Source organism: Castanea sativa, chromosome 12, assembly GCF_040712315.1.
Source record: "Castanea sativa cultivar Marrone di Chiusa Pesio chromosome 12, ASM4071231v1".
NCBI classification, from domain to species: domain Eukaryota; kingdom Viridiplantae; phylum Streptophyta; class Magnoliopsida; order Fagales; family Fagaceae; genus Castanea; species Castanea sativa.
Window position 1 is genome coordinate 32,998,871 of NC_134024.1, and position 10,293 is coordinate 33,009,163.

Consider the following 10,293-nt stretch of genomic DNA (forward strand, 5'->3'; position numbering starts at 1 on the left):
AAGCTACATTTGTGCCTGGTAGAAAGGGACTTGACAATGTAATTATTGCTCAAGAGTTGCTGCATTCCATGAGCATAAAAAAGGGTAATGTGGACTCTATGGCGATAAAAATTTATTTAGAGAAGGTGTATGTCAGACTAGAATGGAGTTTTATCCATGATACTCTTTTGTTGTTCAATGTTCCTAATTCTCTTGTGGATGTAATTATGAGCTGCATCTCTTCTTCAAGTGTTGCCATTCTCTTCAATGGGGGAGCCTTGGAGGAATTCCAACCATCTCGGGGCATTAGGTAGGGTGATCCACTATCCTCTTACATATTTATTATTGTTAGGATGTGTGCCCTTAAATCCTATTGTATGATACTATGTATGACTTAATATTGTTTTTAATAAAGTTGTTTTATTATTATCTAAATTAATGGTAACATGAATATTAAGACATTATCATATAGTTCATGAGATGCATAATGTGTGATTTATGTGAAAAGTCACAAAAGATATAAATCACAAGTTCTTTGTAAACTTAGAATTTATAGTTCGTAGTCGGTGATGAATTGGGCATTTCATTTGCGAAGACTATAACGTATCAACTAAGATGATTTGTCTTGATCATGAAAGTGGAGACTTCTAGTTGATATGTTTTAAGAGTTAAAACATATTGAACTGGATTTTATGAGATTTATTATTCTCCTAACGACTATCAAATGAATAATAAATCTCATGACTTCTATTTGCATGAACTCTTAATCTTGAGAGAATAATAGATATGATCATGATGTGTAGATTGTTTTGATATATCAGGAGTGAAATCTAAAGTAACGGTCAAAATTTTAGTATGTTCGGCAGCCACATTTAGTATTGATGCAACATATATTCTTAAGATGGAATTCATAATCTCTTAACGGAGATATAAAATATTCTCTTGTAAGTTTAATGGGTTCAGTTATTCAGAGAGTTAGGCCTAACCACTTTAGTAAAGAGTTACTAAAGTATATATTTATGAAATTGGATTTCATAAATATATGATGAATAACTTAAAGGATTAAACCGGGTACTCAAGAATTAAGATATAGTAATTTTCAAAGTGGCAGTCTATATTTATGACTTTGTATTACTACGAATATTTTATGAAAAAGTTGCATGTATAATAAAGTCTTGGGATATAATTTATTAATAAGGCCTAAAATGCAATTATATTTATATAATGGTATTAAATATAATTAATGATAACTTTGGGCTTGTCAAGAGTTGACGAAAAAGCCCAAGGCTCATTGGAGCTAGTGTCTTATTGGTCCATTTTGGTCCCACTCCAAGCCACACACTAAAACCCAATTGGAAAGGCCCAATAGGCCAGCCCAATTAGATAATCAATTAGTTATAAAGGGAGAAACATACAGAATTTTTATTAGTGATATAAGAAATGGTGTGTATGTGAGAGTGAGACACACTTTCATTCTCCCTTTGAAAACTGATTGAGAGACTACACATCTTGAGCGTAAAGTAGAATTGGAGTGAAGATTAAAAGTATTCCCGAGGACTTCAATCTTTGGTTTTGAATTTCATCACACCAAGGTACGCTATCTTGTTCTTAAATTCTGAAATTTACATAGTGCACGTTATCAATCATGAATTAAATAGATTTTTGTTTGTTGCTTCCACTATGTGTTTTATATGAAATACGAAACCAATTTTCCAACAATTATGTGTATGGGAGTCCTTGGTTTTTCAATTAAGGATAAATGTGACTCAAAATTGTGGGACCCAGTGACTGCTTCTAGGGGTGGACCGGCTTTCTCACCTCTCTTCTTTGCAAATCTTTGCAAATGACCTTGTTCTATTTGGAAAAGCAAATAACAAGAATTGTCAGATCATTAAGGATGCCTTGGATGTTTTCTGTGACCTGTCAGGGAAAAAGGTCAGCCAAGGCAAATCTCGTGTCTACTCCTCCCCTAATGTCCAGGCAACAAAGAGGGAAGCCTTTTGCTCAAAACTTGGGATTCGCTCTACTCCAAATCTTGGGAATATTTGGGCTTTCCCTCAAAGCTTCCAGGATCCACAAGTCAATATTTTGACTTCATCATTGAGAGAGTTCAAAGTAAACTTGCTGGCTGAAAGGCTCATTTGTTGTCTTTTGCAGGCAGGTTAGTTCTCACTATTTTCGCACATGTTATTGTAGGGGACTTAATTTCCTGGAAGAATTCTTGATGCAATAGACAGGACAGGTAAGAATTTCATTTGGGGCTCAACTAAGAACAAAAGGAAGCTTCATACTATTAGCTGGGACTAAATTCGAAGGAGGGTGGGCTTGGGACTTCTACAACTAAACCGAAGAATGTTTCTCTTTTAGCTAAATTAAATTGGAGGATGCATCAGGAGAAGGATCATCTCTGGGCCAAAGTGTTGAGTTGCAAGTATCGCAATCCTAGGAGGAATTGTTCTCGGACTTGGCTGGGAATGAAAAAGGGAAATGATGTTTTTACACAAGGCTGCAAATGGAAGGTAGAGTCAAATAGCAGTCCTAATTTTTGACATGATAAGTGGCTAACTGATGGGCCTTTAAGATCTCTCATTTCTAGTCCTCTTAATCGTGATGAAGACTGCCTTATGGTTAGGAAGGTCACACAGGAAGGAAGATGGGATGTCTCCCGTATTTCCATGACTTCACCTCAGGATATTTTCTGAAGGATAAAGGCCATTCTCATTCCTTTGTCTCCTTTGTGCTCTGATGCAATGACTTGGTCTCTTTCTCCTTCTGGGGATTTTGATGGGAGATCAGCATATAAACAAGCCAAAGGGAAATCAGAGGCAACTCATACCTTTACTGGACAATGGATTTGGAAGCTGGTCACACTTCCAAAACTCCAATGTTTTGTGTGGAGATGCTATTTACACAGCCTACTAGCAAAAGACATGCTTATGGACATGGGTATTTCTGAGGACAACATCTGTGAGATCTGTGGAGAGTGTAGTGAGAACATTATGCATGTGCTTCAAGACTACGACTTTGGTTTGGATTTTTGGCTTAACTCGAGGTTCCCTAATTGTGACTATGCTTTTTCAATACACTCTGTTCTTGGTTTAAAACTAATCTTTGTGCAGCTCAGGCAGATGGTAATGTCATCTTATCATGGAATCATTATTTCTCCTTTGGCATATGGAGCTTATGGAATCATCGTAACAAAAGACTTTTTAAACAAGCTGCTCCAAGCAGGTGGTTGGATAGGGAGGTTCGAGGTATGGCTATTAATTACATTACTTGTGTTGGGCATATGAAGCAGGTGGCTACTAGGAGATCAATTATGGTCAGATGGAGTAGACCAAATATGAGTTGGAGCAAGCTGAACACAAATGGTTCTCCATTAGGCAATCCAGGATTGGCAGGTGGTGGAGGGGTTATACGCGACCATAATGGATGCTGGTTGGCTGGTTTCTCAAGAGCTATAGGACAAGTAATGGGTGTGAAGGCAGAGCTTTGGGCTTTGAGGAACGGTTTGCAACTCTGTATTGCTCGAAATCTCCAAGCTGTTCAAGTGGAGTTGGATGCTAAGGTGGTTATGAATTGGATGTCTAGCTCGGCATGCATCAATACAGCTCATTCAAGCCTTATTACTAACTGCAAGTTCCTGTTAGGGCAAATTCCTCGGGTGAAGATTAATCATTACTTCAGGGAAGCTAACCAATGCGCGAACAAGCTCGCCAAGAATGTAGCCTCGCAGACTTCCGATTGTTTAATTTTTGACAGCCCTCCTCCGAATCTCAAACTTGCTATGTATTTTGATGCTGCAGGCACCTACTTTGAGAGGCTTTGCCTGACTCATCCTCCTTAGTGTTTGTTTTTTATTCTGTTATCTTTATTACCAAAAAAGAAAATTTAAATTTAAAAATTTTATTGATAATGTAGTCATCGATCTTTGATCTTCTGAAAATTTTGCAATCATAGAAAATATAAGAAGAATGACAAAAGTTTGGCTACAAATTTAGTTGTAACCAGTGGCTACAACTCCCACTAAAAAAATTAACATAGTTACATATTTTGAAAATTTAACCATTGAATTACTTGTTCTTTATATTCTTAACAAGTATGTCAAATTTCGTTCCAATCGAATGTTATTTACTATTTGATCCATAAGCTTATTTTCTGTACATAATTTTAGACTACAAAAACTTGAAATTTAAACATTTAACTTATAACATAGCTATTAATCTTTGATTTTTTTTTTTTTTGAAAATTTTCAAGTATGAAGGATTTAGGAATAAAATTTAATCTAATGGTGGATTTGTCAAAATCCATATCCAATAAAAAGATATTAAGTGGAGTTGTAACCATTGGTTATAACTAAATTTGTAGCCAAATTTTATCTTAAAATGAAAATGTAATTGAATGGTAGATTTTTCAAAATTCACGTCTAAAAAAAAAATATTAAGTAAAGTTGTAATCATTGGCTACAAACCTACAACTAACCATGGCTTTTGAGTGGAATTATGGTGTATATTTGTGTTAGAATCCATTTCCCTCTCCCTTGTGTGTGTTTGTTTCTCAAAAAAAAAAAAAAATTAAAACCCTACAAACTTAACTTTTCCCTTAAATGATTTAATAAATCATGTAATTTAAAAAATGTATAAATTGTTTTGCAATGAGTTGAAGAACTCTGTCCAAATTTTTTTTTCTAGTCTTGAGCAATTGGGTCAATGACAAGTTTTGAAGTCCAAACTAACGTTTTCCAAGCTTGTTGCAATGGGCTGTAAAGCAATTAGCCCAAAACAATAGTCTATCATGGCCTACTTCTAATAGCCCATTTTAATTTCACAATGCTCAGAATTTTTGAACACTACTACGCCGCCAACTGCTTAGCACCCGGCTTGAAATTGCTGAAGGTGCCGAAAAGTTACGTATTGAGCTCTCAAGTCTCAGCGTACTATTTCTTTGTCTATGTCTATGTGACCCATACTTGTTGAACATCCTGATGCCAATACAAAGTCCAACTCTCTCATGGGGAATCTTGGATTTGAACCGTATTGTAATAGCTTTGCGCCATTATGGGAGAGTTCAAGCTCTCAATCATGGCAGAACGCTACAATCTAATTTGATCAAACTCGGGGTTTCGAAAAACGTGTTCCTTGCCAACAATTTGATTGCCATGTATGTGGAATGTAGTCGCGTGAAAGATGCACATAAGATGTTCGATGAGATGCTTGAAAGAAATGTAGTTTCATGGACCACCATGGTCTCTGCATATACTAATAGTGGAAGACCCCAAGAAGCTCTCACATTATATACTCAGTTTTTAGAGTTTGGATCAGAGGTGCCCAATGGGTTCATGTACTCTGCGGCTCTTAAAGCATGTGGTCTTGCGGGTGATCTTGAATTGGGCAAATTAATTCATAAAAGAATTTCTGGGGGTGGGTTTATGTTTGACAGAGTTTTAATGAATACCCTTTTGGACATGTATGTCAAATGTGGAACTTTGAGTGATGCAAGGAATGTTTTTGATGAGATTTTGTGCAAGAATGCAACTACATGGAACACGATCATTTCAGGGTACTGCAAAGAAGGTTTAATGGAAGAGGCAGTGCATTTGTTTCATCAAATGCCAGAACCAAATGGCATATCCTGGAACAGCATTATTGCTGGTTTTGCAAATTATGGAACTGTGCGTTCATTGGAATTTGTGGATATGATGCACCGAGAAGGCCTTAAGCTTGATGAATTCACATTCCCATGTGCTCTTAAATCCTGTGCTTGTCATGGTTTATTAGTTATTGGGAAACAGATTCACTGTTATGTTGTTAAGTCTGGTTATGAGTATAACTGTTACACTGTATCAGCGCTGGTTGATATGTACTCAAATTGCAATGTATTAAATGAAGCAATAAAGGTATTTGATCTATACTCTAGCTTTGATGAGTCTGTTTGTGATGGCTTGTCACTTTGGAATTCTATGCTTTCTGGCTATGTTGTCAATGAACACTATGGACTGGCTCTCAATCTGGTTGCACAAATCCATCGGTCAGGTGTATATTTTGATTCCTACACCTTCAGTAGTGCTTTGAAGGCCTGCATCCACTTACTTAATTTGAGACTTGGGCATCAAGTGCATGGTTTGGTTGTCACCAGTGGGTATGGGTCAGGCAATGTTGTTGGAAGCATTCTTATTGATCTGTATGCAAAACATGGGGATATTAAGGATGCATTAGGCTTATTTCATAGGCTAGAGAAGAAAGATATCATGGCTTGGTCTGGTTTGATCACAGCATGTGCTATAATGGGGTTAAGCTCATTGGTCTTTTCCCTGTTTAAAGATATGGTTGATTTGAATCTTGAAGTAGATCAGTTTGTTATTTCAAATGTTCTGAAGGTTTGTTCAATTTTAGCATCTATTCAAAGTGGTAAGCAGGCTCATGCTTTCTGTGTTAAGAGAGGATTTGACACAGAGGAGGTAACAGTTACAGCTCTCATTGACATGTATTCAAAATGCGGTGAAATTAAGGATGGGTTAGATTTGTTTGATTGTTTTCCAAAAAAAGATGCTGTGTGCTGGACTGGGATCATTGTGGGGTGTGGGAATAATGGAAGAGCAACAGAAGCAATTAAATTTTTCAATGAGATGGTAGAATTGGGTTTGAAGCCAAATGAAATTACCTTTACAGGTATTCTTTCTGCCTGTAGACATGCTGGTTTGGTTGAAGAGGCAAGGATCATATTTAAGTCCATGAAAACTGAACATGGAGTGGAACCTCAATTGGAGCACTATTGTTGCATGGTTGATCTACTTGGCCAAGCTGGATGCTTCAAAGAGGCTGAACAATTGATTGCTGACATGCCATTTAAACCCAACAAAACCATATGGTGCTCATTGCTCGGGGCCTGTGGAACTCAGAACAACATGGAACTGGTTAATATTATTGCTGAACCCCTTCTTGCATCCTCACCAGAAGACCCTTCAGTATACGTGACACTTGCAAATGTTTATGCAACATCAGGAATGTGGGATAGTTTATGCAAGTTGAGGGAAGCTGTCATGGAAATGGGTATGAAAGAAGCTGGAAAAAGCTGGATTGAGACCTCAGGCTAAGAAATCCTGATTCACTGCATGCATTGCATGGTACTGGTTTGTCTAACACTTGAACAAAGTGTTTCCACCTTGGGGATTTGTGTGGAACAGTATCCATCTGTGTTCTGAAGTTAAGGCTGCTATTGTGTGAAACGACTGAATCACATTAACGAAATACAGAAACATTACAATGTTTGTGATTTTTGGAAGGATCTTGGCAAGAAGATAACACTCAGCAACAGGATTCTCAGAGATGTTGCATTTCAGTGAATGGGTATATGTTGAATCACTTTCCTTTTCATATTTTAAATCCTCAACTAAATTGTTATATTTTCTGTAGTTTGGATCCCAGCCACTTTTCCCAACAGTAGAAGCAGGGAATATCGAACAAGAAAGTGAAATTACATTATTACTCTATTATTCTTGATTTTGCCAATTCTTATTCATTTGATGTTCCTGTTTTGGTGCAGGTGTTTGGTATGGTTGGCTACGCTACTTGGTCATGGTTGCTGTTAAATTATTTAGGTACGCAGACACTTCTCTCTACCCTCAATGTATAGCTGGGTTGTACCTAGTTAATGCTATCTCATTTCAACAACCAAATGAAACGTCATCATGTCACGTAAAATTCCCTGGAAAAGTTATGCTTTCTGCTTGCTGATGCAGTTTTCATAGCTCTCTCAACACAAAATAAAGCTTTAGATTTTCTTCTCAGTACCTTGAAATATGCTGGAGGAGCGCTAGCATGTCTAATGCTTTTCTAGGGGTTAGTGGAAGTTAGAACTCAGAATAACGTACTTGCGATTGGCAAACTATATTAATATTGCCATGTTTCTGGTTGTGTATTAAATGTCAGTATGTTTAAATCTTTATGTTACAAATGAACCCTAAGTTATGCATTACAAAGAAGTTTTTCATCTCCTGTCCGCTAATCAGGTCATATAAACCTAATACCTGGAATGAACAATTTAATGCCTTGCTTGCAATTGTCTCCACATTAGTGTAACATGAGTGGACAATGCTAGCAGGGTGAACGAGGTTGGAATGAGTTATCAGATGACTGACTTGACACAGGCAAAGGAAAAAAGAAAAAAAAAGATGACTTTATAGTTAATATGGTAAACCTTAAACCTCCTTGCTGTTGTGAAAGGAGGTGCAGTGGAGCATATTTCTGGTAAAATGTTTGCTCTCCTGAATGCAAACTGTGTCCAAACATATAGACTCAAGACTCAAATTTTAACTATTGTCATCCTCTTAATACTGTCTTGTTAATGCTATATCACATCTTCTTAATACTGTCTTGTCATCTTCTTACGATCCCGTAGAGTAGAAGTTGACAAATTTGAATGGACAAAACTTAGGTAAAATTTCTTAGGTATTGTACCTTACGTTCTCCAATTAAATTCAACAATGAGTTTGCATTGATCAATGCAACAACAAGAGTATTATCTTCCCCAAGGATAATTGAATTCAACCATATAATTTGTTGGCCAATGCAACCACATAGTCGAAATATAATTGGGGAACCAAAGTTTTGGCCCAATTTGAATACCTTCAATGCAGCACATGAATGAGTTTGCATTGATCAATGCAACAACAAGAGTATTATCTTCCCCAAGGATAATTGAATTCAACCATATAATTTGTTGGCCAATGCAACCACATTGTCGAAATATAATTGAGGAACCTAAGGTACAACACCTAAAGAATTTTTCCTAAGTTTTGGCCCAATTTGAATACCTTCAATGCAGCACATGAATGAACTGTGATCTGGTTTTTCAGAGTTGAGTTTCATGATTTCAGAATCTTTGCTTTGGTCAGGGATTTGCAACTGTGAAAATTGGAAGGCTGTGGGGAAATAATAACTAAAGAGAAGATAAATTTGAGGAATTGATGGCCAAGGAAAAGGAAGTAAGAGGTAGAATCAGTGGAGAAAATATGGTTGATTCTCCATTGGTGCTTTACTTGGCTGATTCCCATGATCTGTTCACACATGCAGCATAGTTTGAGACTACATTATGAAGGTTAGATTTGATTCCCAAGCATTATCATTGTATTAATGTTTCTAGACATTCTGCTTGATCATATTCATCTGGTAGTCCAGTATCAGCAAGTTGACCATTGCAATGTTCCTACGAAAAAACTTGTTAATACTTGCTGAATATTATTGAGGGAAAGAAGGAAAAGCAAGCTTCAATTTGGTGATGGGAAGAGAACAAGCTGTAAGATTGAGAAAACTACAATTCAATTTTATGAAAGTTCTCCTAGTAGTCTAGTACAATGTGGATCACTAGTATTGTGTAGTAAATCTGTAAAGTTTTATGTAACTAGTCGCTAACCCGTTCGATGCACGGGATAGTTAAATAGAAATTAAATATATTTATTTTGATCAAGGTACTGACTTGAAAATATATGAAAATAAAAACAATTTGTTCAAAATAAAAGTTCACATAAAAATAAAAATAAACACAGAACTTGTAGAAACCTAAAACAACATAATTTCAAAAGATCACAAAAGTAATACATGTAAAATTTCATAAACTTAGAAGAGTAAGTGTTATCAATGCTAGTTGAATGTTACTTTTATGAACACCACCACAAGTTGAATATTTCTTTTATGAACACTTCTTAGCAAATCTATCATTCAATTTTATCATAACCATGAGACTTTCAATTGGGCTATTGGTTCCTTCTCCAAGGTTAAACCCTTACAGGCTTACTATTGGAAATAAGCATGACCCTTCTCCAAAGTTGCACGTGCACTCGAACTAACCCATTGCTTTTTTTTTCTTTTTTTATTGGAAGAAACTAACCCATTGCTAGTTTAGTTATGATTCAATTTATAAACTAATATTTTATACATAATTTTAAAATACAAAAAATTTAAATTTAAACATTTATAAAATAGACCATTGTCAAGTATAAGGAAATAATGTAATCTAAAAAACATATATAATAAAAAAATTAAGTATATTGTAACATTAACAAATGTTTCATTGTGTGTAATTTGAACTCAACCTTTTAATGAATGTAAGAAAGAGGAAAATTTCAACCGGATTGAAGATAATTTTTACCATCTCTTTCTTTCCTTTTCATTTTTTTATGGCATAGGAAAACTTCACTTAGATTAGTTGTACTGTGTAGCAATTTTCACCGTTAAATAAACTCCTACGGATAACTAACTCTACCTGCCAAAATCAATTACCAAGTAATCCAAGACCAAAGGCTTTTTAGGTCTAACA

The 10,293-nt window shown here is 35.9% G+C and overlaps 1 protein-coding gene across 1 annotated transcript; it reads left to right on the forward strand.

The window, feature by feature from the left end:
• The first annotated feature begins 4,873 nt into the window (after positions 1–4,873).
• On the forward strand, positions 4,874–9,444 carry LOC142619229 (pentatricopeptide repeat-containing protein At4g08210). The gene is made up of 3 exons (XM_075792294.1): positions 4,874–7,325; positions 7,522–7,576; positions 8,873–9,444. The coding sequence occupies exon 1, from the start codon at positions 4,964–4,966 to the stop codon at positions 7,070–7,072; it is 2,109 nt and encodes a 702-aa protein (XP_075648409.1). The 5' UTR covers positions 4,874–4,963; the 3' UTR covers positions 7,073–7,325; positions 7,522–7,576; positions 8,873–9,444.
• Positions 9,445–10,293: the final 849 nt, after the last annotated feature.

Coding starts and splice junctions, on each gene's coding strand:
- LOC142619229 (XM_075792294.1), top strand. CDS start 4,964: ATGCCAATACAAAGTCCAACTCTCTCATGGGGAATCTTGGATTTGAAC.